Genomic DNA, 27,350 nt, shown 5'->3' with positions numbered 1-27,350 from the left:
GATACAACATCCGGGAGTGTTTGCGTCCATAGTTACCAAAAAAGTGCGGAAAAACTCTAGAAAGTGTCTGTTGACAAGTGGTTATACTAAGACAACAGCTATTTAATAAGTGCAAATATTTCTTCGTCGTCGTTCTTCTTGAAATACATCTTAAGAAAACCTCACCATGGAAATCACCAGAAGTAGTTTAGATGACATTTCCCGACCTGCGTCGAGTGAGCAAATAGGTAGTCGTGTGTCGAGCGTGTCACTGCCTCATAGTGACAGGATTTGTCCTACAACTCCATTTGCCCTTGTTGTTTTGACCAACGATGCTGCTGATATTCAGGTAAGTAAAGACGAAACACTGACATTCTAACAGTCATTATTATTATGACTGAGAAAATAGGATATTTCAAGTAACTTCAGAAAATACTGCCCTGTAGATTCAGAACAACTCCGAAGAAACTACAAGCAGCTCCTCAGCTAGAGATCTTGACAAAGGTAAGAGTTCTGCACAATGAAGTAACCCTTAGTGCCGTCAGTGCTAGGATGGTCCAGTTTTCATTCAGTTACCCTACATGTCTGTAATATTTATGCGTCCTTTAGGTCAGTGCCAGACTGATGTTACAGATGAAGAGAGGGAAGACTTCAAACTACAGAGAGCCATTGAGGAAATGCGACGACTTGATGAAATACTGTCTGAAAAGATCTGCAGTGTAAAAGAAATCAAGCGTCAAAGGAAAGAACTTCAAGCAAAACTGTGGCAAGAGCTCCTGGTAGACACAGTCTGCAGTCACGTTACTTAAACCACCAGCTCACTACACCTGCACTGTTATATATGTATTTTTCTTCAGCAGGATAGGTCCGAAGGTCACTCTGAATGTGCCCATGAAGCTTTGAACACAAGATTGTTTTTGGCTCTGGAAGCACCCACCGGTAAGTAGGGCAGCAACTGACAATTATATTCGCTGTTGATTAACCCACAGAGTATTTTCACAATTATTCAAGAAACAGTTTAGTTTATAAAGTGTCAATGTGAAAAATGCTCATCATAATTTCTCAGAGCTTCTCAGAGTGACACCTTCATATTGCAGCTCTATAGCTAGCAGTAATCTAGCAGTATATAGATGAGCAACTGTGTTGAAAAGTTTATTACAAGCAGTCACTGTGAGACATCTTAAATCTGTTTTATGTCTTAAGGGACAGAAAAGATGGACAGCTTTGTGCCTGTGTTTGAAACTCAGGTTCTGGACTGTGAGCACAGTGGAGACCAATACTCGGAGCAAAGTAAGTTAGTGAAACTGAACACTACAGAAAATGCAGCATGCATATTTTACATGCGCTGGTCATTGATTTATGTTGCCACTTGTAGTGCCTAGATTGTGCACTTGATGGCGCCATGAGCTCAGGGAATTTATTGCTGTTGTTTTTCCCCTTCATGGCAGGCTGGTGCACACAGTAGCGCACTCGCTCAGATATTACAGCAGTTTTCCAGAACTGAATGCACAACAGTTCACCAACTATGCGAGTCATGAACAATTTCCTGATCAAGATCTTGTGGCTTTTTATGCTATTGATACCCTCAGGAAAAAAATTCTCATTTTTTCCCAGAAAGCGCAGCCCAGGAATTCATTGTGTTGCTCCCTTCATAGACACCTAGGCACGTTGGCTGCATACTATCATGAGGACTTGAACTTCTTACAATTTAGTTGAAGCATGGTCTTCTAGCCCACTATGCCACATGGAATGGTGTTATAGTAGTCTCATTTTTACAAATTGTTTATATTTCGCCCAGTTTCAAGATTATTTGGGCAGCTGCAAGCTCTTTAATCATGTGGATCGGGTGATAGAATAAGAACTTGTGGTTGAAAAATGACTCCCACAGATTTTCTGTGATTTTTATCAGTTTTGGCTAATGGTTATTATTCGAGCTTTGACTTACTTTTTCAATGTTTACCTTCTGGAATCTAAAGTGTGGCTTGCCTGACAGGTGAAAAGAAGCCAGACAGCTCGACTGAGTCGTTTGAAGTAGGCCATGAGGAGAGTGGGGAAGAGCAATTTGAAGGCAGTCGCTGTGGAGCTTCTAAAGGCACAAAAAAACAGACGGACTTTGTCAAGAGAAACATTGAGGTATGTCAAAGTTCACACCGGGCCAAATGCAGTGCAGGGGTATATCGCATGTCTTGGGACAAGTCTCTGGACTGTTTGTTTTTCCAGTGATGAAAATATTTGTCTCTAGTTCAAGAGAAAGAGGGCACCACTGAAAAGACTAGAAATCCTATGCTGATAATGACTTTCATTCTCTTTTCTTTTTACCAATGTGGTGTAATGCAACAGCTAGTGAGTGGTGAGGGTGGCCAAGTGCTTTTGACCCAGGCAGAGAAAGAGCGTCTGGCCGAGCTCCTCCAAGAAGTAGACAAAGAGGAAGAGGACAGTGCCAGAGGTGCTGACAGCGAGGTAGGCTGACATGAAGACCTACAGTAAGAGACAGCATATGGTGTAGGATGAGTCTCGCTTTTTCACATTCCTTAATACTTCTTCCTTCATGTCCAGAAGTCTTACAGCAGATGATCCAATCACTGCTCCCTCTACCAACATTTTGATCTGACATTTATTTAGAACATAGTGTTTTAGTCAATTATAGAAAGCGAATATTGTCTTTAGTCACAGCCTTTTAACACAGTCTCTGTATTTTGAAAATGTTTCTTTTGTGATCTTATTTGTTGGAATCTGTGTCGTTATGTAACATTTGGCCTTGTTAAACACATGATGTCAACTTGGAGCAGCACATAAAGTAACACTGTCAGATATCCATATTTTGATGGCTGCTTGGCAGCAGCGACAGCCTCTGGGCAGAAGCGTCTGACTTCACAAAGGAGTTCAGATAATAAACCAGATGTCAAGTGCCACATGCAGTTCCCATGGAATGCTGCATGTTATGGATTCATTTTATTATCAAGTTTTCAGAACAATTCCCTCTCCTCTGCGTGTTTCTGTGAAAACCCAGAAGCCAGGATCTTCATGTAGCACTTCCATAACCTACAGTTGCACTCACAGTGAGGGTGTGCAGAGAGACTGAGGCCTCTTGTTTTTCTTTGAAGATTCATCTGCGCATCCTGCACCACCTGGAGCTATTTCACCGTAAACCCGCCCACACCATCCTAACTTCAAATGTTTTTATTTTCAGTTTTAATTTGCTTTAATAGACCTTTTGGCAGCTGTGAGGCCAGTGTGAAGTCAGATGGGATGAAGCCTGTCGGGAAATGAGAGGGAACATACTTACCTTTCGCATACGGTTCCATTTAGCCTGACCCCGACAGCTCTGCATCCATGGGACAGCCTGCCAGGGTTTTTTTTAATGTCTTGCTGCTCTATTTATGATGTTTGCCTTGACTTTTACAACAATACTGCAGTAATTGTGGTGGCAGATACCAAACTGAGGGGAGTGCAGATGCTCTGGGTTTTTTTTATTGGCTGGAAGAAGACTTCCTGTTATTGCGAGACATGCTATTATGAATGGCCATAATGGAGCAGAGCACATTATTTATGTCACCAGGACTTTGGCAGTGATGCGCCTTTAGTTTTGAGGACTTCACCCAGTTCTTGGCAGAATCCCCCAGGACGCATCAATCAGAAGCTCCTGCTCACTGTTGGACTCACACACGTTTTTTGATATTACTGACTCTTGTCCTAACAAGCTCCGCAGTTTGGTCCACTTCTGGTAAGCCGAGGCAGTAAGTCAGAAGCAGTCCGTAATCGTAGAATATTTTGGTGCTGCATTCGTGGATGCAATCTCTTCTACTTGACCTTCATCTTCTATCTATTGCCTCAATACTATATAATGGAAACAACATTAGTTGTCATTATATGAATTAAAGAACAACTGTATGATGTTCAAAAAACCCAGTTTGAGTGTTCCTGGAGGCATTCTGATTTGACAAATGATGTGTCAGCTGTACAAATGTAGTCCACGCTGTATTAAAGGAGATGTTAGACATGGGTAATAAGCTTATTTGCTTTCTTTTTGACAGTTGATGAGAAGATTGATTCCACTCCTGTGAAACAGCCAGTAGTTAGCTTATCACAAAGACTTGAGAGTTTGATGAAATAATACCATCAATACCATTTCATGTGTTAAATACGAAGCTAGAGCCAGGAGATGATTAGCTTACTCTACCTTATCATAAAGACTTGAAAAAGGGGAAGTAGATAGCCTCCTATATGTATATTAAAATTCCTCTATTATATCACCTGTACAGATCACTAATTACCACAGTATGTCTGGTTTATTGAATCTATACAAAAATGGAAGTGTTAGCTAAGCTAAGCTAACCAGCTGCTGGCTGTATTTTCATATTTACCATACAAATGAGAGGTATCAATCTTCTCGTCTAATTCTCGTCCAGAAAGAAAATAAAGCTATTTCTCAAAATGTCAAACAAATCATTTTTATATGGACTTGATTTGTTTCAACTATAAAGAACATTAGCATGACTTCTTGGTTTCCCATCCTTTGTGTTCCTTGTTTCTGTAAAATCGATCACTGTGAAGAACACCACCAGGGTTTGTGTCGTTTCACTGAGGTTGCGTCTGTTTAAGAAGCAGTGTTCCAAAGTCGTGCATGTGAACACAAAGGACAAACCGAAGTCTGGGACTAAGGCATTCTGCCACATCCAAGTAGACCACCGCAACGGTTAAAACACTGGAGTAGTTCCATCACAATAAATCAGTGTTGTAGGAATTTGTGGATGTCATTTGTTAAATTTTGGCTTTGGATGCTGCTCCGCCTAGTCGATAGACCCCTATGTTTGCTATTGTCCTCTGCCAGCCCCCCCTCCCCAGTGTTCAGAGGTCACAGCTGTGCTCTTTGCAGAGTTGCGATCTTCTTTGGCACGAAAGCCTTACTGCAAGATCTTATCTCACCACTGGCCTGTGATGAGCTCATCACCGACCTGCTGTTTCTCATAGGCTAAAGGTGGAAGCTTACTGGGATAGAAAGTCACTGTGAGGGCGAGCCATTAGCCTTATTAGCACCTTATTCGCCATCCAGAAGTGAATACAAAGTCCGACTCTTCATTGGTTCAGACACCACTGTCATGAAGTTGCTGAATAAGCGACAGATAGATGTTTTCAGTCCCCTATTTAGGCTGCCACAAACAGGCAGGCTTATCCCTGTGGGCCATGACTTACTTCTGCAATGCTTCTCTTCCAGGAGGACATGTGGGCTGTTTCAGTCCTGACAGGCCAGGGTTACACCCCGGAGCCCTCTGACCTGGAGCAGCTGATCGACATTGACTGCAAAATCCGCCTCCTCCTTCCTGTTGAGGAGTTTCTCTCAGTGCAAAGCTCATACACAAACCTCAGCTTGTCCCAGGTATGTGTTCAACAGCACTACTGTCTACATTCTCATAACAATGGGTTTATACAAAATGCCATTAACTGCTCCAGACACCACCCAGGATTTCTCTGAGGCAAAGCCATTAAGCCTTATTACAAGGTCAGCTCAGTAGGGCATCGATGGCAACATCTTATAAAATCTTTTGTTACTGACCCTCAGGGAGTCACACCCCTATTTGTAAGTGGGGGAAAATACTGTAGTGTAAGATGCTGTAATTCAGAATTGAGGGTTGCTTCACTTTTCCATTCACTTTTCCATGTTTCCATATGAAGGCCATACTATAAAGCCTCTGGAGCAGGATTTGATGCTTGTAAATTTTAAACAAAACTATTATTGTTATATTATTAAAAAGGATTGTTATTTCCGTATGAGCAATGGTAAATCTGACACAGTTTGGAATTTTTATATTTTATAACATGTTGAGGTGGTTCATGCTTGGTTTATGTATCCATCATTTCCAGACGATTTTTTTTGTCCCTGTAGTTTGTAGGTTTTTGTGGCTCCTCATGTTTTGTCCATTTCCTGAGTTGCATGTATATATTCAGATTCTGAATTAAGTTTGTACCGGCTCGTAATGCTCACCCTTTAAATACTGGTTTGAAATACTGAGTTTGGAGTATGATCTGTGCATCACCACCACATCAGACACAAGAGCCAACTTAACAGATATTTATAACTGTAAAAAAGTTTCCAGCCCTTGTTCCTGGGTTTGGGCCCCGCTCCTAGACGTGCGCTCAGTGAGTTATCTCAGGACCTTATCTCACTACATTTTAAAGGCCAGATGGCACGCTCATCACTTGCGAAATCTGTCAGTGCAAAATGATGTTTTTGTAGTCGTAAAAACTTTACAAAGCACTTTTGCAAACCTATAACCATTTTCTACTATCACTACTGGATGTTGACAAGGAAAAACTGCAGTTGAGTCCCAGTACTGGAATACCACATGATCTGTGTCATTATGCCTGGAATATTTATACTGCTATTCTAGTTATTTTGCCGTAAATTTACTCAGTCAGTCATCTGATGTTATAATGAGACGCCAGTAAAACAAAGCTCGACATTTGAAGTTGAAGCACTGAGATCATTTATGTTGTGCCCTCGATGTCTGTTTAATTGATCAAGATTCTCAGCTGCCTTGAGCTGGAAATATGATGTGATGAATTGTGTACGGCTGAAACAATTACTCTATTAATCAATCGACAGATTATTAATCAGCAACTTTTGACAATCGATTCATCATTTAAGCCATTTATTAAACAAAAATGTCAAAACTTTATTATAAGTGTGAATATTTGCTGTTTTTCCTATGCATCTATGATAGTAAGCTGAATGTCTATTGGTTTTGGACTGTTGGTCAGACACAACAAGCAATGACTTACTGCTTCCTGAAACTCCCAGATTTCATGAACTAATATATAAACCAGTTGTAATGGTGTTCAGCGTGAATGAGTTCAACACTCTCATCCTCCCTTGTGCTCTCCCTGCATGATGTGGACTGGGTTTTGAGCCAATAGTATAAAGCTCTGATATTACTGGGCAGCTGGATGTGTTACTTTGTGTAACCTTCTTCTCCCTTTCTTCCCACACTTTAATCATCTTGCCTGTTTAAAAGAGTTGTTGGGAAAGAAAAATTCCACATCATCCATCCATCATCTGCTCTCTATTAGCGCTGAAATGGCTAATGGAGGCATTCCTTTTCAAATGATGTAAAATATGAATTAAACAACGACACAAAACCTCGGGTAACCGTTTGCAGATGATTCAGATTGCTAACTTGACAAACAAAATAAAAATTTGCTGTAATTTAGTGTTTTCATGCAGTGTATGAAATAAAAGTGAAAAAGTGAAAAGTGAAAGGTTGCTGAAAACTGCACCTGCATCGCTTAAAAAGTAGCCGTTTCCTCACCCTGCCTTAATCCCGCCTCACTCTTGTGGCATATCTTAAAAGATAGACTGCACTGACAATAAATCTCTTTCAGAGCCAGTCATTTATCCCCATCAGTCCCATAAATCCTATAGGTGGTCATAAAAGTAAATATGCTTTTGTTTTGTGGTTAGCTTTCTTCTCGGCGGTAGCTTGCACCAGTCAGAGTTCTAAACTGAAACCATTTGGACAGCAGTGCAGGAACCTGCTTGTTTTGCCTGCTCATTCCAGAGAAGTCTCTAACGTACACAAACAAGATCATTGCATCCCTGTTTCAACACCACTGGAGCCCCCCCCCCACCCCCAACCCCATCATATTAAATCACAGCCTAGATTTCCACGTTTGCTGTAGTCTGTTGTTCTCTGGCTGTGTCAGATCAATCATCTGTCACATTTTACATGAAAGCGGGAGTTATTCACCTCTCCCATGTGAGCACTCGCTCATGAAGGATCAGTTGGGGCTTGAATCTGTGACCTCAGAACTTGGCAGTGTCCTTTCCCAATAAGTCGTGATTGATATTGAGGAAAAGGCAGCTCTTGCATTCCTGTGCAGTCGCCTGAGGAGTAGCCTCTCCAGCTACACGGGGCCTTCACTTGAGCCTCTGAGGGTGGATACAGTCTGTTAGGCCTGGCACCAGCTGGGATTCTGCCACAGAGGAAAGTCAGCCCCCCATCAGAACCTAATTACAGAGCTGGCGGAGGTAGAGCGGTGCCAGTTCCAGAAAAGGAACAAGGTTTACCCTATCATTTGGAGATATTAACACATGCACAGAGGCTTACTGCATATACAGTGAAGACTACTGTATACTAGATAAGAATAGCCCTATTGCAGCCAGTCATCTACTTGTAGCAGTACAATTTTGAACAGGTGAAAATGTCTTGGATGGTGTGCGTGTTTTCTGATAAAGCACATATCAGTGCACTGGGACCAGCTATTTGCCTTTTCATGTCCATCAGGCAATGTTGCAGCAGGTGCATATTACACTGCACTGACTGAATGATCAGGCACGGAAGAATCCATGTTGCAATGTCATAAAGTCAGGATCAGTATTTATGGAAGCAAGGTATCACTCATGCAGCCACATGGTGAGTTACGGCTTGATGAAGAAAAAGGCTTGTTTTGTTTGCCTCTGGCTCTTTTTTGGATGAGTTGGAAAAGGTCAGGTAGCTACAAAACCCGCTTTCATGATCTGGATTGAGTGGAATCAAACCATGACTGTGAACAGTGTTTTCCTTGAACGACGTCAGTATTGTGCTTCTGACAGCATTGCTCCTTTTGCATTTTCTCCCCTTTTTCTTGGGCTTCAGCTGAAAAAGCTTTTCTGTCATTAAAAACATCTGTTGGCACATAGTATTAATGTACAGTGCACCCCTCCTACTGTACCACTGCGTGGTAATGCCTGCACCACCCACAGTCTGAAGCCAGAAGAAGGGGATTCTGTCATGAGTGTTAGCTGGTGTTTGGCAACATGGGCGTTTGTGTGTGTTTGTGTGTTTCACAGATCAGAATGACACATGCTGTTCTCTCAAATGTGGGTTTTTTGAAAGTGTGGTTGCAATGAAAATTAATTAATGGTATACAGTATGGCTTTCAGTCACTGTCCCTTTGTACTCGATTGTCACAGATCCCTGCCCTAATCAGCAGGGCTTCCGCTCCCGCTGTGTTTGCATAGTAACTCCAGCTGTGTTTTTGCTGTGTACCGGTTGGCTATATTTTGATGTAAGACCATGAAGTCACTTAGTCACATTGTGTGGTTGCTGATGAGCACCCATGATTTTAACTACAGCAAATGTTAAGTGAGAGAGCAGAGTTTTGGGCAGAAAACGCCCATTTGACCAACACAATGTGGTCAGCAGATAGTTCACAAATTTATCTTATTTGGTCCAGTCATATAATTAAACAGCTGGGGAAAAGCTTTGGTCATGTTATATCCAACTGAAATGTGGGTTAGTTCTTGTTTTATATCAAGTGTAAGCTGAGTTTGAATTCATGATAGAAAGTCAGGATACTGGCAACCCTTCACATATTCCTAATCAGAAATGTGACCCAAATAGTATCGTGCACGTAATACTGTATGCATATGGCTTGGCATCAAATAAAACCAGAAGTAGAAAGTAAAAATAAAAAGGCAGTGTAATTTTGAACAGAACGGTATGTTTCTAATAGCGCTGCTGTCTAATAGTGATGACAGCAGGAAAAGACATCTAATGCTAAGGAAGAAAGTGTCCTTTCTGGAATACAATGTTCGTGTCCCTACTGAAATATTGAAAACATGCTAATTCGCAACAGAAAAGGATTTGACTGCGTTTTGTTCCATACCAGTGACTGAAGCTTGGCTGAATCCAGCTCTCAGCTCTTATCACACTGCTAACCTGCTAAGCACTTGTGTTTTTGTGGTGTATTAGCATGAATTTACCCATTTTGATTCAAAGTGAATGCTAATATAAAAAGTCCAATGTCAGGTTTGCCTGCTTCGCTGACATATCCCACAGGAGCGTCTCTTCACAGTCGCATGGTGAGAACTGAGATGACAGGTTTGACATGTGGCATGCTTGGTGTTTTTCACAAGGTTAACTTGGCTAAAAAGAATAGACTCCACACCCTTCCCCACCCTGTAATTCATATGAGACCCAGTTTATTGTCTTCTTATAAACGCCTCTCCCACTGGTGTTACCCACAGCAGCCGTTGTGTTAAGTGGTTTAGAGAGATTTTTCCCTCCATGGTTGAGATCTAACTTTTGACTGTTCCACTCATTATGACACTCCACAGAAGATTATTCAGTCACAAAATCATCTGCTGACAATAAGTGATGCTTAAAATATTTGCTAATCTCCTGTCTCCGAATTAAATAACATTAAAGCATTTTGGAATATGATCACAAGCTTCTGTTCTTTGTATTGTAAGGCAAAACTGACCACATTTTAAAGGACTTTAAAATGTTTTCTTGCCAAGATTTAGATGCTCATGTCTGTATAGTTAATGCAAAGCTACCGACAGCAGCTGTTTATCTTATCAAGCAAGCTTCTGTAAATCTAACCAGTTGTATATCTCTTATTGCAAACTTGACCGCAGAATGAGAACAATGGTGGATGTGGTGCAGACACAAAGCATACTTCCAATTGAACTACATCATTTTGAAGATCATGCTGAGTGTCACAGAAAATTTGAAAATTCATGACCATGTGCACTAATCCTTTAGATTCATTTGTATGATTACTTCATGGACCTCTGTGACAGTGTTGGCTCTATGAATCTGCTTCATAAACGTACTGACAAGCGGATAAGGAGAGAGACCGGAGGGAGATGACAAAAAGAACTGGAGCTTCTGATGAATTCTGAGTTCAGTCAGAGGTTGAAGACGTGAACAGATTGACTTCCACAGATATTGTCGGTGCGTCTGTTTCTAGCTAGCTTACAGCCAACGTGTGGACAGTGTTTGGGGCTAATCAACAAAGACTGCACAAGCAGCCCAGCAGTCATATTTGTGAGAAAGATAACAATTCTAAATTCGCAACACTTTCTGTTTCAGCACACTATTAACTTCATTAAAACATTATTTCTCATTTGTTTAATTCGAACAAAAACTGAAAAACGTCTCATTGAGGTTTCGGACACAGCCCGGCTCGCTGTTAGCTGGCAAACTGTTCTTTTAAGCATCACACTGACAATGTTCACAGTCCTATATTTCATCTTTCATAATGAAAACCAAAACTTTCAGCATCTGAAATCTAGGTCAGATATCGTGCCTGAGAATACGCAGCATGTGTCACTGGCAGACAAGTGCAAAAAGATGCTTGGACGTCCCCCCCCCCCAGATGCTTTTAATAAATATTCAACATGGTCTGCTTCTTAAGCTCTTTGCACACATTTATTTTGTCTGTGTCATTACTTGGCATATGCTGAAATTACCTTATATTAGCAAAGTGATGCTGGGTGGAGATGATCCTATGAGTCTCTTTAACAACAGTAAAAGACATAGACTCATAGAGGGATCACAAATGCAAAATCCTCTTCCTCAACTCGAACTCGAAACTTCAATCACATCAAATATTTTTTGACCTTTGATTGCCCTTTGAATGATGCTTAAATACTGAGGAGCACACAGGTGGTGTAGATATTTTAACCCAGTATCACATTCAGCATGCTTTTCTGGTTGTAAGATGCACCAGGAGGTTTTGATCTGTGCAACAGTGATTGCTCCAGACCACCCTCAGTTCCGAGGGAGAGAGAAAAAAAAGCAAGTATAAAGTCCAGATGACCCACAAGTGAATCTTCTAATACTTCAGGAATGTTCAGCAATCACCAAGTCATCTACCACAGATCCAAAATGCTGATGTAAAAACATGACCTCTGGAGGGGAAAGAGACAACTTGGACTCAAACAGATTTCATATCTGGGACAATTTTTAAGATGGTGATATACAAACTCTCGAATTATCTCTCGTAAAGCAGTAGTATATCGATTTGTAGTCCAGATTTACAGAGGAGAGAGGAATTCTGGTGTTAAGAGCTAGATTATGTGCAAGGCAAGTTGTGCAGGATCAGAAACATTTGTTTGTTTACCTCGCTAACACAAGTGTCAGCCTGCTGGTAGGTATATATCATGCATGGTGGACAGCTGTGTTACCTCCAAATTTTGGAAGAGGACCACAGGTCATAGCTGGTCAAAATCACAATCTGTGAGACAGAGAAAAAAATAAGAGAGACAGAGAGAAGTTGAGAAATTCTCAGCCATAGCTTCCGAACAGCTTACTCCCAAGCTCTCACAGGGAGTGCTCGTGGCAAGGCATGTGGACAGGCCTTGGCAGGTAGCCTGGGTCCACGTGGCACAGCCAGAGCTTCTACTATACTTCAGATTTTGAGGAGAGGCAGAAGGAGAGAAAGAGAGAGACGCACAAAGAGAGGAGCGTGCTGTTGTGAACAACACCAGCCATCTCTGGGTGAGTCAGCATGGCTGGCCCCCTTTCATCATAACAGCACTGTCCCTTTGCACATAGCCAAAGGTCATTAACAAGATGTATTATCCGCCAACACATGGGAGCATACTTTCTATTCAACAGGAATCAGTCTCTGGAGAAGTGGACTGTCATACTGATTTACCAACAGTCAGGTGCATCTTTATAATCTAATTAAATCCACGTTTGTGAAGCTTTTCATGTTCAGTTTTTATGGTATTTTGTGGGCTGCAGCTACATCTATGTTGTCCTGTATTTCATTATGTTGAAAAGTGTCACTTGTCCTCTGTTCTCTGATGTACATGGAGAAGTAATGCAGTCCAACACAACAGTACACGAGTTACTAACTACTCAATGACTACATTAAATCAGTACCTCAGTTATAATCTTTAACATAATAGGAATATGTAATATGGTAATCTGATATATGGATTAGATCAGATTACCAAATAAAATGGCAAACAACAAAAACATGCTGTTTTCATTATTTGTGTGGCCTGTTTTTTAATGACTGGGTGTCATAATGTGACCAACAGACGTAATTAATATAACAGAGGCCCCTACAGTCAAGGCCAGTGAGCCGTTTTGTGGCTACCGCATGCTAAAGCAAACTGTTGTTTGAAATTTTTGGTGAGCGTCCACATCACATAAGTGTTTTCAAGGAAAAATCCATCGAGTCATTGTTCCTTTGTTTGATTTGCGAAACTCTTTGCACGTTTGCTAAACAAAAAAAGAGCCCAAAAGCCTGTGTTTTCCTTCCTATGACGTGTAGCCAGTTTGAAAAAGGTATGACGAACTTGGTTGAAAAGACCACACATTGTACAAATTAGTTTGTTTGGAGTGCGTACTGGTGTTTAGGCTTTTACAGTTGACACTTCCTTGGATTAGCTGCCTCAGAGCATGCCGTCCATGTTTAGCTTGTTTTGAGTGTGTGAACAAGATCATCAGGTTCTCTCAGCAGTTCTTGGTCTGGCTTCACACGGTCTTCCTAAACACCTGATGTGAGAAAGAACCTACAGCAAATCATGAGCTGGTACACCGTTTTTGCTATGTAGTGCACACATTGCAGCAGGATGCAACAGACAACTTATACGTAAGAGTGACCTGGTCATTAGTCTTGTTTTCTTGTTGTTTAGGAGATGTATGTCAGAATGGGTCTGCATGAGAGGATCCAGCTGTTTTATTTGGCAAATCACAGAACAGATGTAACCCATATTGAAGCAGAGAAGAAGCTCCAGGCTACCAATCTCAGGCTCCCTCCACTGTCTAACAAAACTAATATGATTGATGCGATATAATTATATGTTCCTTTTAATGGGAACATCAAGATAAGGCACACTCAGTATTGCTTAGTGTCAGGCATCCAGGATTTGTTTTGAATTATAAACATAAAATAATTCTTGCTATTTTCTCTGTTTCCTCACTATGGACAACAGTGGATTATGCATCAGCCACTGCAGCTGTTTCACACTAAAACACCATGACAACCGCGCAATGGAATGTGTTGCATCTATTTGAAATCATAAAATTGATCACCGGATATCAATAATCACTTAATGAATGTGAAAGGCATGCTTGGCTGAAGTTATCAGAAAGTCGTAAAAGTAATGTAATAATAACGATTTTGCTCATGGCAGTTGGCAAATCATTCATTTTCTTGTGTTGTGTGAAAGCAAACTTTCAGCTGTAAGGTAAAACAAGGACGGCTTTGTCACATCATGCACGAACGAGCTTTTTCTCTGTATCAATAACATTCATTCTGCATTCAAGGTGCACTTCAATACAATATCAAGCCGTGACAGTAATGCAACGTCACATTCTGAGGCATTCATTTGATCATCATTAATAGGCTGTCAAACTCTTCTGTTAAGAGATAATTATGTTTGACATGTTTTTCATACTGAAAGAAAACAAAGTCTGAATCTTTGTGGCCTCCCAGCGGTCTTGTGACCCAGATAGGTAATGTGATTGTTGGAGATCTTCAACAGCATGTCAAGTGGCTACTCCGAGGAGAGCCAATTACCAGCATTTTGCTGATGTTCAGATATGCTGAACCCTGGTCTCCCCTGCTCTGTTTGGAAGTCATTCAGTCTAACCTCTTATTGAGTTAAAGCTCTCACACATTCCCGAAGAAGGAGCACAAATACTGTAATGTACTAGAACAATTGCTGGAGTTTATTAAGGTCTAGACTAATTCTACTGTTTATCCTCGCCAATGCTTTGGAAATGGATCAAAATTTGTTGCTCTTATTATTACTGCTTATTCAATTATATATTTAGAAACACTGTGGACAAAGGACTGCACATAATAAGTTGCAGGCTACTGAGTCTTTTATGAAGCAGAGATTGAACCCTGTCTCAGTTTAACACTTATGATCTCATACAGCTTCAATTTTCACTTGTCAAAGCAAGAATGTGTTCACATACAGTATTTCCAACAATATCAAATCTGTTTTATCTTGGCATTAGAACTAATCTGTGCTGATGAATCTTACATGACACTAATACAGTTAACCTGGTGTAACTGTAGGGAAGGCAACCTCAGTCATTCCATGACTTACTGTTAGGATTAGGCAAGCGTACGGAGCCAAACACCACGGCTCAGACAAGGAGACGGGACAAGGAGAGAGGTTTAAATAGTTTAATAGTCTTTTAACAGTCAATGTAAAGAGAATCAATCCATACAGCACACAAGCAAGTCAGAGGTATCAAGTCCAAAAGAGAATCCAGTCTTAATGCTGACGAGCAGGCCAGGAGGAGACAGGTCCAAGAGGAAATCCAAGCTTTAACTCACAAGGCAGGCTGGCAGGGCAAAGGCTGGAGCACATGGCAGGCACCACATAGGTGAGCAGAACATTCGCCGAACACTGGTGAGGAGACCGGTGCTTATATACTGTGGTGGTTGGTGGAGTTTGGTTGAATGACTGGGGTCAGGTGTGCTCAGGAGAAGAGGAGGCCGTGCCAGACCTGTCAGCCACACCCTGCCGTTAAACACACAAAGGACAGACAGGGGAGAGACAGACATGAGACAGTTGCAGATCCCAACACACACTGAAATATCTCAACAACTGTTCAATGGATTGTCATGAAATTTTATACAGACATTCATGATCCCCAGAGAATAAATCCTAAGGTGGTCTCTGACTTTTCCGATAGCCCCACCAGCAGGTATTACCAATAAAAGTTTTTCTAGAAGATGGACACTTCAGTGATCACCTGACTTTTTCCTGAATGCATCCATGAGCTTTAAATGTGTCATGATTCTAATCAGGTGTTCTTCGTGTTTAGCATGAATTAGCAAATATTAGCATGCTAACAAGCTAAACAAGAATGTAGCACACACTGTACCTGCTAAACATCAGCATGTTAGCATTGTCATCATGAGCATGATGTTAACAGCTTCACAGCCTGCTGAAACCTCTGCTGCTCCTAAGTACAGCCTCACACCTCAGTCCACTGGAATAAAATATAATCTTACTTTGGTTTGAGGAATCTGAATATTGAAGAGGTTTGCATTGAGTGTAAAATGGAAAAAATTGTGTGAAAAAAATGTGTAAAACGGAAAAATAATAGACTTAAAGCTTAATGCACTTTGGTTACGTTTATGCAACTATAACGAGTAAAACGTGAGACATTACACAGCCTGTGCAGACAGCTGGATTGATAACAATAGAAGTATGTCTGCTAGTATGTCTGCTCCTTCACACCCACGTGAGCCGGATGATTGGAAAACACAGCTGAAACACGTCCTATGTAAACACACCATAAGAAAGAAGTTGATCGATGATTTGGACTCCTCAAACAGTCTGCGTCAGTAATATGTCTCACTGCTGGTGTCAGTGGGAGAAAGCAAAGGGAATCTTGGGACTTTAAGACGGGTGTGAGTGAGATCCAAACTGTAAACCTCCCAAGTTTGCTTGATTTTATTTTCTTGTAACTAAGCTAATACCATACAGAGATCAGTAATGAGGAAGTCAACGCCAGGAAAGATGATGGGACCATCTATATTTGCTGTAATTAGGGTCAAATCAGTAAAATTTATACAAAGGGACTGTGGGCTCTCTCCTTCCACTCACCAAAATTAATAGGGTGTTAATTTAGCCACAGAGAACTGGTTTAGTAACATGTGTGATTTACATGCCAAATTCATTCAAACTTTAGTCAGTGATACATTTATCATGTCGAAACCCTGGAGACAATTCTAAAGTTTGCAGCGTATAGTTCTTGAAAAGTAGGGCAGATGTCGTTTCCAAATTAAATAAACTGTTTCTCCCAAAGATTTGGGCTTTTTTAGAAGCATGCATTTAGTGGTGTGAGGATGGTGGTAAATCTAGACTTTAATTTTTATTTTTCCTGGTTGGAATGCTGTATTTCTCACTCTGGTGCACGACAGGAGTCTGATCCCGTCGTGGTCCTGGCTTTTGTAGTCTGGATGAGGGAGTCTTAACTGAAGGGCTTTAGTAACGACCACTTAAAAGAGGCTTCAGATAGAAGCTGTCATTATTTCCCTGTAGGGAGACAGAGGGCACTGGTAGGTGAGGCCACACACTTGGGGAAAATCATTCTAAAGGATTCTTGTTTTTGCCAAGATTTAAATATCAAAATCAAGTGACACTGAGAATTCTGTTGGCGAAAATCTGTGTAAAAGCAAAATGTGATATCAGACAAGTTGACATGCCTGTTGTTTCTTGTTAAGAGCAGAAGCTTTCATTCTTCTTCTCAACAAACTGGCTCGGCTGAACACAACTCCCCTCTACCCTTAACTAAGATCACATCCTATCATAAATGTGTCACAACAGATCTAGCAGCGAGGTGTTTAAGTTCACATTTTCTGCTGCTTCCTGCTGTCTCCAGTAACCTACCATTTTGCTCAATGCAAGTCCCCATTGAGATGTCGACATTTTATGAAATATCCATCAATTTCAACATTATTAGATCATACATGCGCCTGCCTGCCATCCAGACTAACCAAGAGAGATGGAGATTTCAACCACATGGCGCTGGACTGACACTCCAAAACAGCCCTGCGGTCGGCAACATCCTCTCAGACCCAACAATTTTTTTGACGTAGCTGCTGTTTTTATATAGTAGCTGTGTATTTTTAGAGGTCACAATATAACCGTACCACAGGTCACTCACTGGTCAGCCTCCAGTATTGTTCATTTTTGCCATGTTGTTCCATCCGTACTCGTGAAGAAATAACTTGTGGGTGGGGTGAGGAAGGATGTTAAAAGTTTGACCCTCCCTTTGAGACCGGTGTCTGCTGAAGCTGTTCCTTCATCATAGCATAGCATTTCAGTATCCTTCCCTTTTGTGACAGACTTATATTTAGATATTTGTGATATACCTGACATTGAAATGTGTCATTTGAATCTGATGGTTTTACTTCAGGTCGTTCTCCCATGAAAAAGGTCCATTGTGTGGTCAGAAAGACAAGCTTCTCACTTATCAGTTGTGTGTGGACTGGTCTTCCAGGGATGACTATTTCCTCCTGACCCATTTTTAGAGTTTGCTTTGGATGCAACTTGCAGTTCATTGTGTCAACTCAGTGCACATGGATGCCATAAATGTGTGATTTATGCCGGACCCTTGGTGAACTGGAGCTGAGGTACTGGGCTGTGTGTAAAAAGTAGAGCCATTTGTGCTCATCTCTACATCTTTAGAAGACACCGCCATGATGACATTTTAACAGTGATAAGCATATTGTAACTCAAGAGACTTGGATGAATGGAAAACTTTCACATAAAAGAATTGTGATGAACTGTTATATGGGTTTGATCCCTATTTAAAGGTTTCTGAGTGACAGCCATAAGCTTTGAGTGCAGCTCTAGGAGAGCATCCAGGAGACGTCCACATGTGAGATGAGTTGTTTGCTCCCTGTGAGAACCAGTCATATCTGTTGCGTGTCAGGACCGTGGCTCAGAGGTTGGCTGGAAGTGCGATGGGGACCTGCAGCCAGGAGAGAGGGTCCTTCAGGATACAAAGGAGAGGAGAGGGCAGGAGAGGCGGCTCCAGCAGATCCAACAGCAGCTGGAGATCCTGGGCCGAGGCCAAGAGATGACTGTGAGTTCAAAGCAGCTACGTCCTTTCACACACAACAAAACACATGCTAAAATTCACACAAGTGCTTACATCCGCACAGTGCCTGCGCTGTGTGTTATGACACCCCTCAGCACTTCTATCAGTAGACACGTGTGTGACAAATTATTAATACGGAGTTCGTTCTCACTCATTCTCGCAAGGGGACGATGAAATTGTAGGTCATTTGTTTGTCTGCAGACTCATATTTCTTCCTCTTTGTCTCTTCATTTTCCTTCTTTCTCTTCGTATCACGAACACACTCACGTCACAGTTCACATCTTTCTCTGCTTTTGCATGAGTCTGATCCGAGGACAAGGATGGATGTTTGCTCCACTGATGGCCCTTTGTCCTCCACAGTGTTTCATTGCTTTCTAGCATTCTTCGCTGAGATTCAAGATGCAAGCTCCACCGCGTTCCCTAGAAACCATTGAGCTTTGTCTGCTTTTTGGAGCTCTGCAGAGTTACAACCACCAGAACTGTCAGTCTTTCCCCAAACCCTGTAGCTAAAGGCACAACACAAGAATGTTCGAAGAACAAAGGTGGCTGATTTCTGCTTCCTCTGACATTCATGACTTTAAATTTTGTGCGAAGGGAAAGAAAAACATTTCAGATAAATTTAGTGGTTTGACTGTCACTGTTCGAATGGGCAGCTTCTCCCAGTCTTGCACAACAAACGAGCCATTGGCTTCTTCACAGCGCTGCTGTTGATGGAATTCAAATTCAAATGTGTTTTCCTATACTTTACCAACACATCAGTTCTCGCACTGATGAACCACAACATGATGTATATATGCCTAATTTAAACATAAAAGATGCCCCTCTCGCTCAGTGAGGTCATAAAAACATTAAGTGGCAGCCACACCCTTACATCAAACAAGGCACCATGCCGTGCAGCCCAAACCTATTCCTGGCCTAATTAAGGAGAAACAATTGGAATTTTTTGCTAATTAAGCCAAGCGCCGTTTGAGGAAACCATTCTCTCATTATGATCACAAAACATCAAAACCACCAGTCTCTTAACTACTGCTGCATCTAGACACTCTGTGCATTTAGCTCTGTGTCACTGCATTTTATATACTGTCAACTATATCATTGAACCCAGCAAGCGACTGCAGAGGTAAAAGCGCACACGCTGTGTATATTCTTAGTGCCACTTGGCTTGTTTTGTGGTGAAAAAAGATTTATTTGTATGGAATTTGTCTGGAAGGGCATTTTAAACTGTTTCACACAGCTCCAGTATAGTCATAAAGTTGATTTGTATAACATCCGTAACTCAAACGTCCTCTCGCGCTCTTTTTTCACCTGGATTGTGAAACAGCTCTGCACGATTTGTGCATGGTGCTCTGGTATATTATGAGGGCATGATAACTAAAAAGCCAAGCAAGGTTAACGGTACTTAGATTTGTACTTTACGGTTAAATACAAGCATTTTCCACTATTTTCTATCATTATTGCCCTGTTTTCCCCTTTAGCATGCAAAGCTCCAGATCCACTAATACTGCCTTATATGAAGTGATATCATGCACTTGGAATGATTTTGGAAGTCTAGTCCAAAAACGTGTTTATCAGCTGTGATACTGTGGCCCAGATGATGCTATTTGTGTCTCTGTGTGTCAGTCTTCTTAAAGAGTTCTGACTGCTCATGGTTAGTGATGGTAAGACTTAAAACATAAGCCAGAGTTCCAGAGAAGGAAGCTAATGTAACAGGCTGACTGCTAATGGATTTGTTTTAGGAACATGTTTGAAATAAAAATGTTTTACTGAAGTGCAATATCCCTCAAAAAAAAAAAAAAAAAAACTACCAGGATGGATTGGATATTAGATGTTTTCGCTTCAAATGGGAAATAAGGCGCTCTGTGTTTAGTCTGGCCTGCTGCTGGAGTGCAACACCTATTGTAAAGGTGGAAAATGTTCAAAAGGTTTGTCATATGTTGCAGCGGTGGCGACAGATACTCTGCTCAACCTCAGTTTGATTGATTCCAGTGTGTTAACAAAGTGTTTGTCTAGAGGCCTACCTGATTTACCTTTTTGCAGCGATTTATTCAAACAAAAGCTGTGTTGTCTTGGAATCAGATCTGAGACCTGCAATTTTGTGCGTCATCTCTGCCTCTCCTTTCTCTCAATCCAAACAATTCCCTGTTCCAGTGAAGTTCATCTCTGTGCCAAAGAATCTCTCCTCTCACCTTTGATTTTCCAGTTTCTTTTTTTCTGCTTTTAATAACATTTGCCTGCACAGCAAAGCCTTGGCCTTTTCTCTATAAAGAAAGCTATTACTTGTATGAGTGTCATTGTTCTCTGCTAATGATGGGCATAACTACAGTAAAAAACAATAATTTCCAGAAAGGGGCAAACACATAAGTTCAACAGGGTTACTATTGGAGCTAAATCTGTGATTCTCAACAGCTGATCCGGTGATAGTTTTCCTTCAACCTTATTTGGCTGCATTCCTACATCAACTGCAAAAGGAAGGACAATCCCATCATTTACAGTAAGACAGGATCCTGTGGGGAAATACTAATCACAGGGATATGCTTTCATTTTCGTCTGTTATGCCAGACAAACACCACTTTCATATGTGTTGGACTGTCTGCACTTGACAAAATGATTTGATGGGATCATATTTTGAGAGGTCACATCACTTGACATTGTGTAAAAGCAGAGCAGAATGTTACGTGGGCACACAACTACAGTCGAGGCGACCCAAACAGGGTAACCACTCGTGAATCAGCGAGGTTGGCTCGAATCTGTTAGGCTCACTGTTCAGGCATTGTTGAGCCGCATTGTTGTGCCATCTCTGCAGTTTCACAACTGTTTTTCCAGAGACAGGTTTGCCAGAAAAGAGGAGCCATGGAGAAAAGGCCTTCTCTCTCAGCCCATCTCACCCTCTGCTCTGCTTGAGTCCAGCATTATCGTGGCTACTGGCTGTCAGCCTTTGGCTTGTCACGTTGTCTACTCTTGTTTGTCACTTTATGATCTCCTGAAATAGAGACAGAAAGAAGTCTCTACAATAGTCTTTGCCATTCCCAGGGCACTGTTTCTAATGAGTGGCAGAGAATAGGACATGTTCGCACTCATGGCCATAGATGGTTTTTCTTATGAAGGTATGTGTGTCCACTGGTAGTGGTAAACAACTCTATATGTGCTGGTGTCAGTGTTAAGTTACCAGGCTAGACAGTCCCTTTTAGTCATATTGTATCACCTGAACTAAAGCTGTAAATCACCTGAAAATGGACGACTTTGTTTCTTGCCAGGCTTCATTTGATGGCTCGGTCACAACAACCAGAGCAAAGTATGAGTCACGTGCAGAAAGGCAGGGTGTGTCCAAGAGCGTGATGTTTTCATTCATGTGTGAAATGATGGGGTAAAATGAGGATATTGGGATTCAGCCAGGAAGCCCTTCTATAAACTGACTCTAATGAGGCTCCTCAGAGAGTCCCTGGCACAAATGATCTATATCATCCACATTATCTGACATTTGGAAAACTTCTAACCTTGATGCATAGACAGTGATGTCATAGCGTACTATAGCAGATTGTAGTGAGCTGGTCTCTGAATGGGAGCACATATAGTGTAATGAATACGATTCCTCCCTATATTTACTGAGAACTGGCCTCTGGGTCTGTGGCTGATAAAGCTCAGGTATGTGAGTGAAGTCAGTGACCTTGAAAGCTGAGCAGCCCATGCTTGTGGTAAACTGGTCCTGCATCCTGTGTGTACAGGAGCCAACAGTGAGCTGTACAGAGGTGGTGGTCCATTGTAGGGCGCATATCTGGAGGGCTGAACACTTCTGGCTTTGTCAGATTCATCTGCAGGTGGGAAACTGATACAGGACAGTGACCAAGAAGCTTGATCTTTTACCAGAGGTTGGGGGTTCACCCACCCTGCCATTGGGAGAGTAACTGAACTCACGTGTCTGCAGGGCAAACAACACACTGCACCTACCGTCAACACTGCTGCTTTTAAAATCACAAAGAAGAGGAGTGAAGTGATAAATGATAGCGAATGCACTGCAGAGAGTTGCTAAACAAGGCAGTGACAGTTGTTTTCCCTTACACTTACTTTCTCTGCACATGGCTTTATGTGGCTCCAGGCCAGACTGTGACAGATACAATAAGCCTGCTGGGTCTGGATAGCAGGTGGGGGAGCAAGAACGCTGGGAGCAGTATGAGATGTCTGGAGCAGTAATGCTGGCACTCTGACAGTAACCACAAAAGCTATAGGGCTTGAGGATTCATTTGACTCTAACTTTGTCTTTTCCAAGACTCACTGAGGTTAGTGATGAGTCAGTTCTGCAACAATGCAAACCTTGCACTTGGGTAACAATATCAGGAAAGCATGCTCCCAGGGCGAAGGCTCTTCTTATCATTCGTGGGATCGCTGATCACTCATGGAATAATAGGTAATTATCTAATAATGCGTTGGGTTCAGCAGCCATGTCAAAGTCTGTTTTCTCGTGGAGCCGTTGTTGTTCTGACTCAGATGAATCAACAGTAACTCGATGAGCAGCAGTGAAGCAGGCAGTCAGTGAGAGAGAAACTCTGAAACTGCAGCCATTTGGATGTACTTAACAAAAACGTCCTAGGACAGAATGCAGTGTTTTTATCCTAATGAATACTGTATGTATGTTTTTTTTTTTTTTTCTGTTCGTTTCATTCTTCCATTGGGATTTCTTAGTGGTGTTCAGTAAGTCAGTGTTAGTGTAACGTAGGTGATAGAGTCTCTGTCCAGCTTGTATTTCACATGTTTATGCCAGAGAACATATATCTGGGAATAACTCCAAAAGCAGCCTTAAGTGTAACAGCTCGTTCAACTGCACACTTCCTTTGACTTAGAAACGGTCACTGAAAACATAGTAATTTGTGTGTTTACATCCTCTCCTGCAGTGTGTTGAGTGGATGCTTGCACAAAAGCCACTCATGGCACCTTAAAAGCAGAAGCTTGTCCAGTTCAGACAAAGGTTTTATCGACTCCATCCATTTCTTTGTGCAACCCGCCTGATAGTAAGGCTGTGTTTACAAACTTCCCACCAGGCTCAACACTGTTATTCTTATTTCAGTGATAACCCATTGGAAGAAGGGTACTCTCCAGAACCAACTCAGTGAAACATATTGTGTATTTTCTTTGGACAGCTTTCCTGAACTTGCAGCTCTTTTCTCTGCAGTTTACTGAAATGACTGCGGTGTCTGCTGGGAAGCCCTGGACTGTGGAGAGCTGAAGTGGCTGTAACACTTTCGTTTAACTGGCTCTGCAGACAGACAGGAAAGCGCGTATCAGTCACCCACAGACACCCTTGGCCTCCCTACTATTAAGGGCACCTGAGGTCAACCACTTTTAAAGAGTCACAGAATTTGGTCACAGCTGTAAAAAATTCTTTGTCTTTTTCTCTCCTCTCCGTAGGAAAGTCTCAGTTGTAGCTGCCAGGTCCTAGACGGCTGGTGCTAGTTAAAGGCAAATCTGGTCATTAATACTCCAGCCAGTGGGGCAATTTTTTATTGCCCCATTCATGAGCACTCAAATACTGACGTCCCTGTAATTGACCAGTGAATTTTTTTGTGCCATACATCTCATGTTGCAGGTTGTGCAAATTTATGCTACCGTTGCCATTCCAAGCAATTTTTTTTTTTTTTCTGTGAGCGGGGCGTCAATTATACCTATTAAAACTCACTGTAGAACCAACATAGAAGAACATCTGTAACACCTACTAAGAGCATCACTACTCTATCCATACAGCTAAATGCTTGCACAACAATAAACACAGACCATACACATGGGTCTATTCATCTTCCTTCACCATTTAAAGGTGAAAATGTTAAGTCTACAGGCAAAGGGCCATGTCCTGCTACATGCACGTCAAATGGCAAAAACATGCAGTGCTGCAGGGGGCATCAAGAATGGAATGTGTCCATGGTGCCTGTGGTCTCATCTCCTGTCCATTGGTAGGAGATGATGTGCAGCGTCTGGGTAATTGAGTAATGAGGGCCTACCCACCATGACCAAAGGGGGGGTGGGTGGGGGGGGGGGTGGGGGGGGTTATAACAGTCTGGAGGACTTTGAACATGGACAAGATTGTCTGGTAGAGATGTATGTCAGGAACTGGGTCCTGGCGAGGGGTTGGAGAGTTTCAGAGGGCAGTCTGGTCAGAGTAGGAACACAGATGATCGATGAACAGTATAAGTTTCAGCTTGTGTGGGTAGATGAGACACAGGAATGTGATCTTGTCTCAGGTGACTCAGCAGGATGTGGGGAAAAGGTAAAAACAACTGCATGGGCATGTTATTCTCTCCATCTGGGGACAGAGTGCTTGGGATGGGTCACACTGTGGTACACGCTGTATATTTTTCTGACACCCAAATTTTAATACAGGTTATTGTTAGCTATGTGTGTGCCTGCTGTATAGAAAAAGAACAAATATTCAATTTGATACAACACTGGGCTTTGTATCTTTGAATCTCAGAGCTGCACAATGAATACTTTCATTTTCAATTTTGGCAAATATAAATTTGCTCTCTTGCAGAAAATTTGATATGAAGATTAATACCACTCTCAGGTCTGTACCCTAAGTATGAAACTACAGCCAGCAGCCTGTTAGCTTAGCTTAGCATGAAGACTGGAAACATGGGGAAACAGCGAGCCTGGCTGTTTCCAAATGTAACTTAACCTGCCAGCACCTCTAAAGATCACTCATTAACACTTAATCTCTTGTTTCTTTAGTCTGTGCAAAAACAAGATAAAACTTGCTAGCTGTTTCCCCCCCCCGTTTCCGTCTCTGTACTTAGTTAAGCTAAGTGGGTTAGCTCAGCCCCAAACAGTCAACACACAAAGCTTACGATTAGCTAGTGAACATGGAGGAGCATTTATCAGCTAAAGAGCCAGATATCTCCCTCAGGAGTGAGTGAAGACCAAGACAGATCTAAAAGAAGAGAGAATATTTGACCCACATTCTCCAGATGGACTCTAACATGATGTCAAATGAATGATAATGTGACACATCTGCTGGATGCGTCAAAATTGTTTGCTAACTCTTTCGCCACATTAATTTCTTAACATGATAATATGCCAGTGTAATGTCTATAGTGTGTTCGGTTTGACCCAAATGGCCAAAAAATCAGCTAAATTCTTAAGAATTCGCATCAGGCCAGGGACATTTTGTTCATTGTGGGATGGCAGCTAGAAACATGAGTCCACATGCTGAGAGAATGATGACAATGACTACGATTCAGCTCAGAGATTTAGAATCTGGCTTCCCTGGACACGTTTTTGGCCCGATGCTCATGTCATGAAAGGTAATGGGGTTGATATTATTGGAACAAATTGACTATTGAGTTGCAGCTGTCTAAACAAAGTACAGAATTCTCATACCGACAGATGGCAGCTGTCTCTGGGCACTCGTGCATAAGTAAATGAATCATGTCTCACCTTATTACGATAAAGGAATTAAAAGTTTACATAGCCAAATCATTTGACATTATAGTTGCCAGATAGCGCATCACTCCCATGAATAGATATTGGCATTCATTAAAAATGTTAAACCCTTTCCCTCATAACCTACTTTAAGAAGGCTGGCTTCTCTCCTTGAACTTACAAGCACTCCCAGAGGGCTGCCTGTGAAGAGTCAAACTTATCAGTAGAAAAACAACAGTTACATCCAACTGGAAGTGTTTTTTTCCGGGCAGCTTCCAACTAGGCACAGGGGATGACTGCAGCAGTCAAGTATAGTAATAAGTACTGCCACTGTTATGACAGATCACGCATTAATACAACACACTGTTTTGGTTTGGTCAAGAATTTTAAGACCAGTAAATGCACATCTGCACATTTCCTTGGTTTTATATGTATTTAACCATCTATGGTCTAAAACCATAGATACGTTTTAAATCATCTTATGTTTGTGTCTTCCCAAAGAGTGAGTCACCAGACCTCACTGAGGAGCAGTTATTTGGTCTACTGGATGACTGTGAGCTGACAACAAGCTGGACTCAGGATCTTGAGACGTATGACACAACACCATGAGAACCCAAGAAAGACTCAGATGGGCCTGATCCATCTGAAGCCCTGCAATCAAAAGGTGCATCATTGCTGGGATGTCACTATCAGGCTGTAAGAGAAAAATGACTGGATCTAAATATTAATTTAATTACCAGAATAATTCATTATTACTAAAGACATTTTGAACGTCATTCCATGTTTTCAACATGCAGCTGGATTGTGTCTTATTGTTTTTATTTGTGTTTATCGCTCAGCATGAGGAAACAGAGCAGCAAGGCCACCCTTTGTATTAACCTAAGTATCATAGATGAGAACAGAAAATTGCTGTCATTAAATGTAATAACTGGGTATGGTGGCCGCAGAATGTTCTACGGCACACATAAACACTCGGCAGACAGCAGCGGGTCCGTGGGGTGAAGTTTGAACATTATATTATATTAACTTTAAACCCTCTCTTATGAAATAAAGTCTGTCTCTGTTATTAATGTGTGGCCAAGCATCCAGTGTGGCTGCTAATGAGGACAGAGGGATGATGTGTGCTTCACAGGGGTGATGGTCAGATCCACTTCTGCTCCCAGCATTCCTTTCATTCCTGCCTCTATAGGTGATCTGCTTTAGAGTGGTTCAGATTAGTTGGATCTTCTGAAATTGGACCCTGTGTGACCTCTTTCCAGCTTAATTTTCATTTAAAGAAATTGCACTCCACTGACAAGAGCTTTGAGAATTGTGCTTTTTGGTTTGTTTGGGACATTTGTGAAGCTGCCGACACGGTTCCTCTTTGCTCCTGCTTGCACAGTGTCAGTTAGCTAGTCTGCACCTGGCTGACCTCATCCCAGAGGTCCTGCCTTTTCCTCTCTCCTGCCACTGGACACCTACGGGCCTGTTTGTCTCACTCCTCACCTCAGCCACACACTCTGACCCTGTCTAAACGGCAGGAATTATCTCACATTCCTTTGGTCTGAAAACACATCGGCCAGGTGAGCCTCCAAGGTCAAACCCCAACGAGAGCCCTGCTATTAGTGA

At 41.8% G+C, this 27,350-nt stretch overlaps 1 protein-coding gene across 1 annotated transcript; it reads left to right on the top strand.

The window, feature by feature from the left end:
* Positions 1–5: 5 nt before the first annotated feature.
* Positions 6–26,806, top strand: fsip1 (fibrous sheath interacting protein 1). Its single transcript, XM_070979255.1, has 10 exons — positions 6–328; positions 426–483; positions 589–758; positions 837–918; positions 1,183–1,269; positions 1,973–2,112; positions 2,320–2,439; positions 5,195–5,356; positions 18,171–18,323; positions 26,244–26,806. Exons 1-10 carry the CDS (start codon positions 167–169, stop codon positions 26,349–26,351), a joined length of 1,242 nt encoding a protein of 413 aa, XP_070835356.1. The 5' UTR covers positions 6–166; the 3' UTR covers positions 26,352–26,806.
* Positions 26,807–27,350: the final 544 nt, after the last annotated feature.

Source organism: Chaetodon trifascialis, chromosome 14, assembly GCF_039877785.1.
Source record: "Chaetodon trifascialis isolate fChaTrf1 chromosome 14, fChaTrf1.hap1, whole genome shotgun sequence".
In the NCBI taxonomy this organism is placed as follows: domain Eukaryota; kingdom Metazoa; phylum Chordata; class Actinopteri; order Chaetodontiformes; family Chaetodontidae; genus Chaetodon; species Chaetodon trifascialis.
The sequence above is the reverse complement of the archived record's forward strand: the minus strand, read 5'-3'. Positions and strand labels throughout refer to the sequence as shown.

Bases quoted from the DNA above. Each gene is read 5' to 3' on its own strand.
- fsip1 (XM_070979255.1), top strand. From the start codon at position 167: ATGGAAATCACCAGAAGTAGTTTAGATGACATTTCCCGACCTGCGTCG. The intron at 484-588 runs GTAAGAGTTCTG...TGCGTCCTTTAG, and splicing joins AGCTAGAGATCTTGACAAAG to GTCAGTGCCAGACTGATGTT. The intron at 2,113-2,319 runs GTATGTCAAAGT...GTAATGCAACAG, and splicing joins TTGTCAAGAGAAACATTGAG to CTAGTGAGTGGTGAGGGTGG.